The 16,423-nt window shown below is 33.8% G+C and overlaps 1 protein-coding gene across 3 annotated transcripts in view; it reads right to left on the bottom strand.

Moving 5' to 3' along the window:
• The window catches only part of Pms2 (mismatch repair endonuclease PMS2), a 65,995-nt gene that overhangs the window by 40,658 nt on the left and 8,914 nt on the right, over nt 1-16,423 (bottom strand). For all 3 annotated transcript variants that reach the window (XM_073956516.1, XM_073956517.1, XM_073956519.1), the window contains one exon: nt 1,886-2,136. In XM_073956516.1, coding sequence (XP_073812617.1) covers nt 1,886-2,136 — 251 coding nt within the window. The remainder of the gene's footprint in view (nt 1-1,885; nt 2,137-16,423) is intronic.

Below are 16,423 nucleotides of genomic sequence, written 5' to 3'. Positions count from 1 at the left end.
TAATTCCAAATCTCAGGATTCCAGCTCCATCCGTTTACCCAAATACAAATTTTGGAACAAATTGAATACTTTATCAGCTGACGGAAAAAATCTGAATTTTTTTTTAAATTTTTCTTACTTTAACAAGGGAATTTTGGTACCATTTAGTACTTTTCGCACCCATAAATACGAATTTCATAAACTACTTCAATCCTACAGTAATCTTAATTCCAAATCTCAGGATTCCAGCTCTCTTCGTTCACCCAAATCCAAATGTGGTACCATTTAGTACTTTTCGTACCCATATGTACGAGTTTCCAAAACTGCCTCCATATGTTAAGTGATCTTAATTCCAAATTTCAGGATTCCAGCACCTAAATCTAAATTCTACCAAATTTGGTAAAATTTAGTACTCTTCGTACCCATAAGTACGAATTTCTAAAATTTCTTCATTCCTACACTCCAACAGTAATATTAATTTTAAATCTCAGGATTCCTGCTCTGTTCGATCACTCAAATCCAAATTCTGTTAAATTCAGTACCATTTAGTACTTTTCGTACCTATAAGTACAAATTTCCAAAAATACTTCAATCCTATACTCCAACATTAATGTTAATTCGAAATTTCAGGATTCTAGCTCTATTCGTTCACCCAAATCCAAATTGTACCACATTTAGTACCATTTAGTACTTTTCGTAGCCATATGTACGAATTCCCAAAACTGCCTCCATATCTCGAACAGACACTCCAACAGTAATCTTATGTCCAAATTTCAGGATTCCAACTCTACCGGTTAGCCCGTATCCTAAGTGTACCAAATTTAGTACTTTTCGTACACATTTCCAAAACCACCTACTTGTATCAAGTCTACTTCTCAACCTTGATTTTCATTTCAAATATTAAGCTTTTAGCTCTATTAGTTTATATAATACCAAATGTTACAAAATTTAGTACAATTTAGTACTTTTGTACACGTAAGTACGAATTTCCAAAACTACAACCATATTCATCTACACTCTAACAGGAATCCTAATTCCAAATTGCTGGTTTTCATCTCTATCCGTTCACCCAAATCCACATTGTACCAAATTTAGTACTACTTAGTACTTTTCGTACACATATATATGTACGAATTTTCAAAACTGCCTCCATATCTCAATCTTACACTCCAACAGTAATCTTAAATTCAAATTTCAGATTTATAGCTCTATCCGTTCCTCCGAATCAAAATTGTACCAAATTTAGTACTTTTCGTAAAGATAAGCACCAATTTCCAAAGCCATTTCTTATAACATTATCACTTCCCACCCTTTATTCCCATACTAAATTTCAAGATTCTAGCTATATCCTTTCAAAATATACTATTTGTACTAAATTTAAATTTAGTAGCATAGACATTTCGTATGTCCCAGAAAGTTGTTTGCTGATATCTTTGCCACATTAATGTGGTCCATTGTTTTCTTGAAATTTGAACGGTTTAGTATCTATGGAGCAGGAACCGAGAAAAGAGGATACACATCGCATTAGATTTGCTATTTTGACCATTAAGGTCCGTTTCTACAGAGTTCGTATGTTCTATAAAGTTATTTACTCAGATCTAAGGTATATTTTTCTAGTTGGTTGTTTGCTTCAATTTTGATCGGTTAGATATCTGTAGACTAAAATCCGAGAAAAAATTTGACATTTACAAAATGATCATCAAGGCCTCAGGTCTTTGGGGGCCCATAACCGCGAAAATTGAAGTGATAGGGAAAACGCCGGGACACGTATCTTCTTATTTTTGGTCTTCTATCACTCTGCGGTGTCAGAATATGGTTAATAAAATATGACCCAAACAATTACACACAGTGTTATATACCAAACATAACAAATATACATTTGAGTTTAAATTTTTTTTAGTCTTACCCACGGTTGTTCAATTTCTCCCATGTGCTTCACCAACATCTCCATAGTTGATTTTTTCAAAGCTGTGCCTATCATTACAGATTTGCGACATGCTCGTGAAGCAAACATGGCTCTTATGCGAGATGGACGACAAATCGTCCCTTCCGGAGCATCTTGCAACATGAAAATTAGCTCATCTATGTCTTCTTTGCCAAACTCCCAATTTTTGCTAAAAGGTTTACCAAGTAAACGGATCTTTTTTGTAGGTGGTGCTGTAAAAAAGAAAAAAAAATATATAAGAACCAATGAAAATACTTATGCTAGAACCTGCAAGAATCTAAAAATATTAATAGTAGAAATTAGTAGATTCTTGCAGTTCTGAAACAGACCAATAAATAACTTATTTATTTATTTCTTTAAATAAATAAATTATAACAATTTTTTATATTTGTTTCATTACTTTGCAATTGAAGACAAATTAATTTACTTATCCAAGGTACACATCGTTCATATATTCAAAGAGTGTTATAAGTAAAAAAATCAAATTTTGCAGAAAACACTTTTTAAATTTACTACTGAATTTTGACTTCTCAACTCAAAAAAAAAATTTATACAAAAAATAAAAGAACTGAATGCTCTGTCTTTTATCAGAGCTAACCAGAGTTTTTACACAGCATGAACCATGAGCGATGTTCTTAGAAAGTTACTGAATATGCTCTCTGCACCGTGGGATAAATACCGATATAGCATGCAGAAAATCAAAAAAATGACTTGAAAGATGACCGAAAATCAGTAGGTACCGTACTATGGGGGTTATATCAAAACGTGTAGCTGTACCGACAATTCCCTGTCAGAATGGCTGACTTCCATATCGTCAGTTGCTTTGTGTTATTAAAACTTCGTCAAAATATTTCACTTACACACTCAGGCTCGAAAATTCAACTAAATGCATCAGAAATAAAAATGATACATGTTGGCTTTTTATCTGCGTTCAATATGCATATTTTTGACGTTTTGAAACACGTAGCTTCGCAGTTGTTAAGTACAACGGCGTTAAGAAACATAATACTTCGCAGAATTGCAGTCATTTGTAAAGCAACTGACGATACGGAAGTCTGCCAATATTTTATACCCCCAGCAAAGTCTAAATGCCGAAATTCAGCTATTTAAGTGGATCTGTCTAAAACCTTTAAAATTACCAAAATCGGGCGGAACAATTCTATGGGCTATATGAAAACTGGGACCAACGACGTAAATAACTAAAGATAGGAAAACTCAATTGTTAACATTTGTCTATAGATGGGGTTAATCTCTTTTTATACGACATCGAAACAACATTGTTAGCGATTTTAAAAGCAAAATCAATATACACAGTCTTACATAAGTTTACGTACGCCCCGCAAATCTCGGGTTTTAGGATAAATAATGATATTTATGAAATTCCAAGTACACAGTTATCTTTCTTCTCACTAATAAACACCCAGCAAAATTTGACGGAAGGGGTTCTTTGTGATGACGTGATTTCATGTCATCTTTTGCATTGGTTCAAAGGAAGTCGTGGAAGATCCCATCTTTTCATTACCCAGCAAAATTTTATGGAAGTGGTTCCATGAGATGCCATGATTTCACTGGATCTTTTGCATTGGTTCAAATGAAGTCGTGAAAGATCCGATCTTTTCATTAGCATTTAAACCCATGCAAAGGAAGTCGTGAAAGATCCGATCTTTTCATCAGCATTTGAATCATTTTTACAGATCACTACAAAAAAAATAGTCGATTTGTACATCCCTACATGTAGCGACATCAAAACAAAAGAGTATACATTTCCAAAAATTTTGTTATAAAATTACAAGTTAAATGTAGGTTCACGAACAGAAATTCTTAAAGGAGTGCTGTTGGAGTCCATGTCGAAATCTGAACTGGTGAGGAGAAGATAATAGAAAAGCTTTTGTAAGATGAAACAAAATCAGTGGCTGAGAGTGGACGAAGTAAACTCTGTTGCGGTGCAGCGGCGGTGTTTAGACTGCCATAGCTGGGACAGCCGGAAGTCAAGTTTCTCACTTAAATTTACAACCTGCCGCTTGCCAAACACATCGTTCCCGAAGTCTGGAAAATAGGCCAGCTACTGAAGCCCGAAAAGGATGCCAGCAAAGTTGAATCTTACAGGCCGATTTTGTCGCCCGTAGCAAGGACCCTTGTGGCTTTAGTTCTTCCACCGTCAGAAATAACTTTCCAGTTGCCGATCAATAGCATAGGATCCATAAGCAGCACAACAACTGCGCTGAAGGCCATCTCCATTTTAGCCGAAGAATCACTCAGAGCAAGGTGTGCGATAGAACAGTGATAGTGACACTTGATTTAGCAAAGCCCTTTGATATTGTCAAGCACCCTCGTTGTTTGATGTCATCGAGCAGACTACGCACTGTCCAAGTTTGAAACGTTGGATAATAAATTTTAAGTGTGGATGACAGTAGTACGTAGAATTTTAGACCCGTAGAGTGAAGAAAACCTCTTCTGAATTCCAAACGCTGCAGACGGCATTGAGAACGTAACGTATGCGAATGATTGTACTATCTTGGCGTCAGGTGCCTTCCCTGACGACATTTGTGAAAGACTGAGCTCCTTTTTGTCTGATCTTACCATTTTTTCCACGCGAGGAATATGCAAGTACCAGCCAATAAATCTACGGCTTCTCATTTCACTACCTGGGCGGCCGAGTTGGGAACAATAGAGTTAAATGTCATGGTCGATGATAGCAGAATTCAGACCACAGGCCCAGGCAGCCAGGGGGTCTTCATAATCTAGAAAGAGAAGTCTAACGTTACAAGAGAGAACCTCGATCAACAAGCCTTTCAACCAGGTTTAAGTAGCATTCACACGAATGCAGTCGCAGATCCAGTAAACAGTTATCGTGTGAATGCGGTCCTTGGAGAACATCCACCATCTATCGCAGCTGAGAAGCGCCAGCTGTCAGGACAAACCAGAGTAGTTGGGTCAATACGCTCGGGATGGTGCAGCCGTCAAAATTCCTATAGGGCAAGTACTGATGACACCGTGGAAAACATGCCCCCCGAGACACTCCTCCTTTTCAATTGCCCTACCAATCCTGCTAAGAAACTTAAGTTTGCAGCTTTGTGGTTACAAACCATATAAATAGCGAAATAGCCACATTCTTACGACTGATAGACCAAGTGTCAGATTAAGCAGAAAAATGAGAATACAAACACTACTGTTACAGCAACGAGAACAAACTGCAAATATAGATGTAAACTTTATGATGATAAATAAATTATAGTTATTTCATAAACTCCTTTGAATTAATAAAATAAAAAAAAATAAAATCATTTTTCAATACAGCATTTTCCGAACAAGACGTGAAAATTACATGCCAAAGGGTTGGTGAAAATGACATGCCAAAGAATAGTGAAAATGTTATTCTTGGGAATTGGTTAAGATGGCAAGCCAAAGGATTGGTATAGATGCCATTCCAAAGAATTGTTGAAGATGCCATTCCATCGAGTTAGTAAAGATGACATGCTTAGGATCTGAAAATGAATTGCATCTTTTGGGGGTCACGCTCTTGTAAAAAGAATGAGTGAAGATGCTGAAAAAGTGACATTCCATTTCACTTGCACCCATTCTTGAATAGCATCTTTGGCATCGAACATTTTGCTGGGTAGGATTTGAACCAATGCAAAGGAAGTCGTGAAAGATCCGATCTTTTCATCAGCATTTGTACCCATTCCATCGATCCAATAGAGATGATGTTTGTGTTTTTATTTACACACCTGTTTATTTTCATTTTGGTATGTTCCAGTACTGCAAAAATCTACTAATTTTTACTATTTTTTCCGATAACATAAATGACAAATTGTTATCGTAGTAAAAATAAGTAGATTCTTGCAGTTTCTGGAACAGACAAAGTTGTTAGAACTGTCGTCGTGATGTTGTCTTACATTTCCTGCATATCAAACAACTAAAACTTCTAAACAATTGGTATTATATGAAGTCCCAACCACCGAGCTAAAAATAGAATCGGACTGCACACATTGCTATTTTAAAAGTTCCCTTGTCTGTTCTAAATCTGACATAGAATGAAATCAATCAAATCTCGCTTCTTGGAATTTGAAAAAAAAGTCCGAAACGAAAAGGAACAAGAATCTGAAAGTAAAGAAGAAACTACTTTTGGAAAGAAACAATTAAAAATAAATTAATTAAGCATAAATGGTATTTTCCATAAAAAGTCTCTCCTCCCCGTTCGTTACATTTTGTTCTTAGAGATCCCTAAAGCAAGCCGGGTTGTAGATCCCTACATATTTCCGTCACTAAACAAAAGAGTATAAATTACCAAAATGTTGTTATAAAATAACAAAATTATAAAATAAAAGTAATTTACGAAATAAAAATACCTAAAGGAGTGCATTTGGAGTCCATGTCGAAATTGAACTGGTGATGGGAAGATAATTGAAAAAACCTTTTGTAAGATGAAAGAATATCAGTTGCGGAGAACGGAGGAAGTAATCTTTTGCGTTGCAGCGGTGGTGATTACATTGCAATTTTGGATGTAAACTTTTGAAAAACTAAACTGATAAATTAATTGTAGTTATTTCATGAATTCATTTGAATTAATAAAGAGTTTTGTTTTTCATGAAAACCATATTTCAATACAGCATTTCCATTTTCCAAACAATACATGAAAATATCATGCCAAGGGGTTGGTGAAAATGACATACCAAAGCATTGGTTAAAATGACATGTCAAAGCATCATGTCAACGCATTGGTTAAAATGACATGCTTAGGATCCAGAAAAGAACGTCATCTTTTGGGGTCCACGCTCATATAAAATTCATCGATGAAGATGCTAAAAAGATGACATGCTAGATCACTTGCACCCATGATTGAATGTCATCTTTGGCATCGAACATTTTGCTGGGAATGTTTAATACAACAAAAGTATATTTCATAATATAAATAACGGTAAATTTTACAAAAACCAAAAAATTATACTTACAAAAGTATACGTACGCCCCAAGGAAATATGAATATTACCGTACAATTAATGGAATTAGCAGCAAAATTTATGCATTTGCATTGCAAAAAAATTGTTTTTGGGGTTAAATGCCGTTATTTAATGCCATACTTCTTATATAGCTCGTTAAAGCGGACGCTTGCTGATTTCTTTCCTGTTTAGGTATTTTACTTTATAAAAGCCACAATATTAGTGTCAGATTGCAGATCTTGAGATCCTAGAAAGGTTTTAAGTTGTCCTTGTGCATAATATACCTTCCTTGGTGTCGATAAATTCACATTTTTCCTGGGATTTCTTAAGAAGTTAATAGATTCCGCGGAGTTCTTTGCTCAAATTACATACAGAAGGCCTTGAATTGCCTTTTAATATGGTACGATACCATCCCTGGGCCCCAAAAATTATTATTTTTTCTCTAAAATATATCTCAGACACCCAGACACATTCGCCAAAACAATAAAATGCATAAATTTTGCTGCTAATTGAATTAATTGTACGGTAATATTCATATTTCCTTGGGGCGTACGTATACTTTTGTATCATTTGTTGGTTTTTGTAAAATTTACCGTTATTTATATTATGGAATATACTTTTGTTGTATTAAACATTGTTTATTAGTGAGAAGAAATATAACTGTGTACTTGGAATTTCATAAATATCATTATTTATCCTAAAACCCGAGATTTATGGCGCGTACGTAAACTTATGTAAGACTGTGTATAATGGACTGGAAACTTATAAGGACTACAATCATGAGCTAAAAAATTTATTTTAAATATTTTATTCTTCATGTTTTTCTTTTATGCCAACTGCATTTCTTCCAGCCTTTATAGATTTATGTCATTGCGTGGGCATATATTAGGGCGTTAAAACCCGGTTATTCGTTAAAAAACAAAACCGTTTTCCACCAAAACCCTTATTTGTTACGATTAAACGGTTTACAAAATTAAAAAAAAAATGGTAATATTTTTAATATTTCATTAAATATGTACTCTTGAAAGCAAAATCAAAGATGTAAATAATTAAGATGGGAAAAATAAATAACAGACAGAAATATACCCTCAGCCTGTGTGAATTGAAATATTTTTTTCTCGAAAAACTTACAGTGCAACAAGTGTATTGCAAAACACCAAAATTGTAGAAAATTTTATATTAATTGTTCGTTTATGGCAACAAATTATGTAAAAACTATATTTTTTGTGCAAATCTCTTGCTATAGGTCCTTACAACAATATTCCTTCAAAATATGCAAAAGGTTATTTGCGATTTATAACAAATACAGTCAAAATTAAGAATTATTGTGCGCACAATTTTTTCGAACATTTGTGGGGGAGGTACCTGAAGAAGTGGACCGATATGGCTTATCGTCAAACTTAAAATGAGTTTGGACAAATGTTGGACCAAATCGGCAGATCCGTTCGAGAGTTATCTTGAGCTCCAACCACTACACACGGTGTCATAGGTTTTTTTTTGCATATTTCAGGAAGTATGGACTTGCCCCTGATGAAACTTGTACCGTCGTATGGAAGGCAGTGAAATTGTGTGTGGGAGGTACTAGAAGGAGTGGACCGATCGAGTCCATATTGGAACCTCATCTATGTCTGGTAGAAATTCCACGATGTGTAAAGTATGGACCGAATCGGTTATTACCTTTAAGAGTTATCGTTCGCACAATTTTTCCGAACATTTTCGAACTTTTGTGGGGGAGGTACCGGAAGGAGTGGACCGATATAACTCATCTTCGAACTTAAACTAAGTTTGGACAAAATATTACGAAAGCCAAATTTTGGACCAAATCGGCTCATCCGTTCGAGAGTTATCGTGAGACAGACGGACGGACATTGCTAAATCGGCTCCAAATCTTCTGAAACGGATTTCGTCCAAACATACTTGGGGTCTAAAACCATTATTTCGATAAGGCACATTTTGGCCGGTCGTTAGCATAAATGCTGAGGGTATAAAAATCAAATAGCGTTCGTTGGTAATGGCATCAGTTGAGAACGGCTGGACCGATTTGGATAATTTTTTGTGAAATGTTCGCCATGACCCGACTTAGGTTTTTATGCAAAGAACATTTAACCACGCCCACGTTTACGACCACTTTCTTGAATTTTCTATTTTAATCTTTTCTACAAAAACTACTGAACCGATTTTCCTTAAATTGCCAGGGAATATACATGGGTCGTGGACAATAATAAATCCTAAGCAGCATCAATGGTCACAAAATTCGACAAAGTCCATAAGAGAGAAGAATGGTTAGAGACAAAATCTGTTGATAAGTTTAAAATCCTCCTCGGTTTGACAATGGACCGAAGAAGTTTTGCTGACGATATTCAGCTATTGTTTTTAGGAGACTTTGTGTTTTTGGATGTTCTTCGGAACTCCATTAATTTTACTGTTAGTTTGTTGGTAGAGTGGATGACCATAAATGGCCTTAAGATCAACACCGCAAAAACAAAGGCCATGAATTTTGGCAACATACCCGTTGATGCAATTTCTGTTTCAATCTATAATAGTGTTATAGATGTTGTAAGCAAGATAAATTGCTTAGTTGTAATGTTGGACAATGAGTTAGCATTTGAGGCCCACGTAAGTTCTGTTTCGTCCAGGATCAACTTTGCATTGAGGAAGTTGTACTCGTTGGACCTTGTCTTGCCTCGGATGGTAAAAATTCGTGTGGTGCATGCCCTCATAATGCCACTGTTTTTGTATGGTCTTGAAGTGTGTAGTGGTAGTTGTGGATATGTTTTGTGTAGATTGCGATTATTGTTTAATAGAGTTGTGCGTTATGTTTATTCGTTAGGTTGGCGTCAGCGTGTTTCGTCTTATGTGGATAACTTTCTTGGTTGCAGTTTTAATAACTTTGTAAGTATTAGAAATTTTTGTTGTTTCTATAAAATGTATTAATTGAAAGTGTCGTTGTCTGTCATTAATTTGATCACATTTGGAACATCCATCAGAAACAGGCAGCTTCTCTTGCCAAGAATAACTCCGTTTTTGGAGAAATCATTTTTTGTGAGAATTTCTAAAATTTTTAACTGCTTGCCACCTGAGCTTAAAACATTTAGCTTTTCCTCGAAAACTTATAAGAGGAAGCTGATATTATATGCCCAATCTCATGAAGTTTAAATTAGTGTTTTCATATTTCATTTGTTTTCTACCATGTTACATTGCAAAACTGGGATGTTGATTCAATTTTTAATGTTATTATTTTTCCTTATTATAATTTAGAGTTAAAAAAAAATTCCCTTAATCACAAATTTCCTTATTTTTAATATACAAAGAAATATTGTTAGATATAAGCAAACTGCGAGTACTTAATGTTTAGATGTTTTTTGGAACCGCTCATGGCCCCATGGGCTAGGTTACTGTAATAAATAAATTAAATTAGAAAAATTAGAATTTGAAAATATCTATTTTTGAATTGTCAAGCATAAAGTCCATCAACAAATTGTCAATGCAACTAATTACGACGGGCAGCAACGCGGACCGGGTTCTGCTAGAAAATAAATAAATAAATAAACGCGTGTTTCTTGAAATGGCATTTTTGAAGTCGGTGCCAACGATAGCTCGAAAGCGAATTGACCGATCTTCATATGGTTTAGTGACTTTATTAAATACATTAGAAGGTTGTCTTTAAGCGAGACAGATTTTTTTATGCAAATCCTATAACTCTGCGTGTTGCGTGTGCGTTAAAAAAATACAAAAACAAAATACATGTACAGTATAGTCTCGATAATCCGGACACCACATGTTTCGGCGATGTCCGTATTATCGAAATGTCCGGATTACCGAGTAGTTACAAAAACATATAATTTTGCAAGTTAAATCATTTATAACCGACGTTTACTAGATAATAACCTGATAGCTAAGCAAAACGAATTCATGTTAAGCAAATATCACGGGTTGCGACCATTTTTAGACTTAGAGAAGCTCTACCGGCTACCAAATTTACTTCTTTATTTTACTCCTCCAGCGTAATTTAGGTGACATTTCTCGTGTATTTTTTGTAGTCTAAAACTTCTCTACTATTGGTGTTTATTTATTATTAGGGTAACCCTAGTACTACCACATAAAATGCAACAATCTGGCAGCATCATAGCAGTGTTGCATGCATCAGTAGTTTTAAGTTATATCTCTCTCTACTCATTGTCAGTACACAGTCATTTAGTTACTTTGCAACCACCAATTAATAGACATCTCATCTGTACATATTTCGTCATATTTCATTGTTCTTCATAATTAATACTTTATTTCAACTCATAAAACAACTTAAAGTTTTATTCAATAAATGAATTGATTGTTATGTTTAAACATCGTCTTTCATTCAATCGACCACCTCCGTAAGAACATAACATTTATTTATTTTATTTATTTTTTATTTATTTATTTATTTGCTTTGCAATTGAAGCCAATTTTGAGGCCAATTTATATAATTACAAAGAATCCACCTAGATATCATAGCTACTCTAAAAACAATTTCATATATATAATTCATCTTAAACCTAGAAATTGGAGATCTAATTATTTTGGTTACAATTATATTCTTTAATTTTTTTTTTTTAAATTCTTCATTACGTCATAGCTACTCCAATTTTAAAGCAACAGATTGATAATAAGTATATCGTATAAGTTATTAGTTAAATTATGAAATGATCATTAAGAGATGTATGATGTGGTATGCAAATGATAATAAGTTTTCGCGCAGTGATAAAAACTGGTTAAAGCTAGAAAAAATTCTTCATTACATCATAGCTACTCCAATGTTAAAGCAACTTGTAAATTGAATACAAATTAATAATACAATATAAAAAATTTAATGTTTATAATAATCAACAGATATATGATGTGGTATGTATGTAAATGACAATCAATTTTCGTGCAGGGAAAAAAGTTGTTAAAGCTAGAAATTGGAGATCTAATTACTTTAATTACGGTTTGCTCTTCCGTTTTTTTTTTTTTTTTTTTTTAGAAAGTTCTTCATTACATCGTAGCTACTCCAATTATTTCATAGCTACTCGGTTTATTGCCTACTCATTTATTCATAGTTTTTTTCAAGGATATAAACTTCGTAGGCCATGAGTACACGAGCCTCTTACGACTTAGATATAACTTCATAATTCGAATGAACTCATCTCATTATGGTGAATATATGTATTTTAGCCATTTTTATGCACAGCAGCAACTGGTTGCGACGAAAAAATTAATCGTTAAGTTCTGCGTATTGCAAGAGATCTGTCAGCTCTTATTTAAACGTTTTATTCATAATATTTAACGTTACCGATTTTTGTCAGTAACTCAAAAAAAGAGAGAATCTAGAAAATCTAAATCAAAAACTAATCTATTAACTCCAACGCTTTAAATGTTTTAAACATTTCTAGGTAAAATAACTTGGAATACATTACATGCTCACAAGGGACTTTCTCACTAATCAGAAGGCAAATTAACTAATTCCTTTAGAGAAAACGAACATCCAACATAGATTTTTAAGGGAACCATCAATGATTGAACGGTAGAAAAATCATTCGACAGATTCAGATAGTTAATTCCATATTGACTGTATAACTGAGTCAACAGTGAGATTGAGATGGGGACCGAAAACATTGAAATACGTAATTTTTCTTATTTGTACACCAATTGCTATTGCTAAGGACGAAAATGTCAATGAAATTAATAAGAATTCTCAATTCTCAAGATAGCAAAAAAAAACATTGATGTCCGGATTATCGAGGTACGAAAAATTTGAGATGTCCGGATTATAGAGTCTACAGTGTAAAAAATGCTAGTGTCCGGATTACCGCGTTGTCCGGATTATCGAGACTATACTGTATTTCAAATTGAAAAAAAATTTTTTGACCGATTTTTTGACAAAAAACGTTATTTTTTTCGTTAAAATCGAAATTTTGACTTTGACAGTTCACATTTAAAAAAAAGATTTTTTTAAATTCTGTTTTGCTTATTCCATATTTACATTAGGCAATTTTCCTTGCGGCAATTGTCAGTTTGTTGGTGAGAGAGGGTGTTGAGAGGCAAAGGGTTACCACATGGTACAATAATTCTTAGGTAGGCCACAGCTAACAGCTGATTACAATTTTTTTTTGTTATGGCTTAATCTGTCAAAACCGTGTTGACATGCAGAGTTGATATTTATTATTGATCAACAAATTCAACTCTGTTTTGTTTTCATTTCAACATTTCGTTCTTCTTCTTCTTCTTTGTATACTCATCCGTTATCATTCATCAAAACAATTTTGACGTTTTAAGCCATAGCGACAGGGTTGTATTTTTTGGCGATTCTCATACCTGGCCTACCTATGAATTATTGTGCCATGGGTTACCATATGCCTCACCTCTTTCACCTTCAAACTGACAAAATTGCCGCAAGGAAATTACCTAATGTAAACATGGATTTAAAGACATGATTATTAGGTTCTTAAAGCGCCCACAAAAATATACGAAGATCGCCCTATCCGTTTTCGAGCTATCGTTGGCACCGCAAAACGCTTCTACAAAAAAGGGTTTCGCAGGCAGCAATATACAACAAAACTATGCAATATTTTTCAACAACAAAAATTCCAAAAGTAGTATAAGATGTGCCCTTACAGACAAAAAAGAGAACCACTTAAAAATATTGGTAGATTCTTTGTAAAAATTCATGAAAAATGAGTTTTTTTGTGTGCACAACTAAGGATAACCCCTTAAACGAAAACTGCTATTCTCTGAAATGCATTGGAATATTGACAAGAAACAAATTTAAGCTCAAGTGTTACGGCATTAATTTTTGTTTTTTTTTTTTATAAAATAAAAAAACATGTAAAAAGCATGTGTTCATTAGGGCTATAACCAAAAAAATACCACCACATAGCCGTGTAGAGCATGAAAAACTATTATGAAATACGGTGTCAATTTTTCCCTACCGCGAAAATGTTGTTGTTGCACATGTAAATTGGAAAAAATATTTTTGGATTATTTGAAAAAAAAATAATTTGGAAAATGTTGTCGTTGCACGTGTAAATTGGAAAAAAATTTTGGATTATTTGGAAAAAAATATTTTGCAATATGTTGTTGTTGCACTTGTAAATTGGAAAAAAAATTTGGATTATTTGGAAAAAAATAATTTGGAAAATGTTGTTGTTGCACATGTAAATTAGAAAAAATATTTTTGGATTATTTGGAAAAAAATATTTTGGAAAATGTTCTTGTTGCACCTGTAAATTGGAAAAAAATTGGATTATTTGAAAAAAAAATATTTTGGAAAATGTTGTTGTTGCACGTGTAAATTGGAAAAAATTTTTTGGATTATTTGGAAAAAAATATTTTGGAAAATGTTGTTGTTGCACGTGTAAATTGGAAAAAAAATTGGATTATTTGAAAAAAAATATTTTGGAAAATGTTGTTGTTGCACGTGTAAATTGGAAAAAATTTTTTGGATTATTTGGAAAAAAATATTTTGGAAAATGTTGTTGTTGCACGTGTAAATTGGAAAAAAATATTGTTTGGATTTTGAATGTGAAAAAAGTGAAGGACGTTTTCAAAACATTAAGAGTTCGACAGCTACTTTGGTCAGAAAATGCACCCTTAAAAATATAGATTACCTAAAATCGGCCAATGCCTTTATCTGGGACCTACAAACGTGAACCAACATACATACATATCGTCACCATAGATCCCGGAAGACGTAACCCACAAAACTAAAACTTTACAGGAGAAGCAAAAAACGTTATAAAATGAAAACGGTGTTATAAAATATCGAACATTTTTAGTATCGTGTTTTAAGACAGAGAAGATATATATTTTTGGAAAAAAATTATTTTTTTTTAGAATTTCAGAAGCTGTGTGGGTAAAGTCTTTTGGTATTGTATTTTTCTGAAATGCCAAAAGACTTAACCCACAGTTTATTGAGCATAAATTTAAAGAAACTAGTATAAATGAAAAATTATAATCAAATTAGAACTGAATTATTGTCCTACGCGGTTAAACTAACTTTAAACTAGCAATCTGAAGGTGTTGGGTTCAATTCCCAGTATTAACGGTGATATTTTAATGGACCACAATTAAGTGAACTGTCTATTCCAACTAGCACTACAATTACTTATAATTTCAAGTATATTTAAAACATCAGATCCAGAATATTATATTTATTGTGGTATTGAGGTCAATTTATCGACAAAATATAGTTAATATAATTTAAGTGATCTGCATACGGTGACCAACCGTACTCTATTATTGAGGACAGTACTCTATTATTGGTGTCCGTACTCTATTTTATCAACGTACTCTATTTGTCCTCTATTTTCATCATATGTACTCTATGTCCCCTATTTTTGATTTGTTTTACAATTACATGTGAATACAAAGGTAATACAATGAAATCCGAGAAACATAAGCAGAAATTTAACCAAATATAGTCGTTGTTGAAATGAAATCGGTCGTTTTTAAATCACTGTTTATTGATTAAAAGACTACTGCACGCGCTCAAACACTTTTTCCACTTCTATTGAAACACCTCCAAAACGTGGTTTTTGAACGTGACAACAGCATGTTCTGTCCATTGCTGTTTTGTTTCGGGCTTATACGCACCGTATAAGGCGCATAGAGCGATCGTATTTTTTTTAAATTCTTCCACCAATCGGTACGGAATCCATCGATAAGAAAGCTTTTTTACGGCCAGGTTTTCATGCAGTCTGGAATGTAAGCCGGTGAAAGAAATGCCCAAGGGTGCCTCTATCATGGCGATCTTGCATTATCAGTTTTCTCTAGGCTTCAATGTTTTCTGTCACCCAGTTTTTGGGCCACCCTAACTATCAGTTTTTCACAAATTTTTCGGAAAAGAATTTTGAATTTTTGGTATAGAGCTCTACGTTTTGCATGGACGTCCCTTCCAAAATTAGCGGCAAGTGTCGCAGACATAACCATTGTGTCACCTGGTCTGACAAATGATGTCGTTTCTCTTCGACGTACAAAGTTTGCGTAAAATATATTGAGTGTTTGGTAGATAGGGCTCCTCTACAATAAATTTCACAAAAACTCAATTTACTTTACGGCAAACCTTTTACGTGTGACTACCAACGTTTCGGTGTCGAGCCATCACATAGAAAATTGTAAATTCCATATTTTTTTGCAAATTAATGCTTCAAGTCCTGTAAAAAGGCAATACGTGATACGTCAAACCGTACTGAGAACGCTTATGCTAGAAAATGTTAAGCTTTCCAATGGAAATGGTAAATGGCGCCTGGCATTGTTGTTTAGCCCAGAAACTTATGTAGTAGCCTTGGTATGTGTACTCTATTTTCATCCAAAAATATTGGTCACTGTAGATCTGCAACAATTTAAATGTAACTTTTAATTCTCATAAGTAATGTTGCTATAAATCTATTGACAATCACTTGGAATTAAGTTTTTAAGTCTAGCAGGTGCTGAAATTTCTTTTTTTTTTTTTTTTGAAACTTTTAGCCTCTGTGCGTACATCTAAGGAGGACCCACTGCTCCAAAATCTCCAGAAATTGTCTGTGGTAGAGTCTGGTAGTTATCT

This window comes from Musca autumnalis, unplaced genomic scaffold, assembly GCF_047663935.1.
Source record: "Musca autumnalis isolate F117 unplaced genomic scaffold, ASM4766393v1 scaffold_5, whole genome shotgun sequence".
In the NCBI taxonomy this organism is placed as follows: Eukaryota; Metazoa; Arthropoda; class Insecta; order Diptera; family Muscidae; genus Musca; species Musca autumnalis.
Note: the sequence above shows the minus strand (reverse complement) of the source record. Positions and strands in the feature narration are given on the sequence as shown.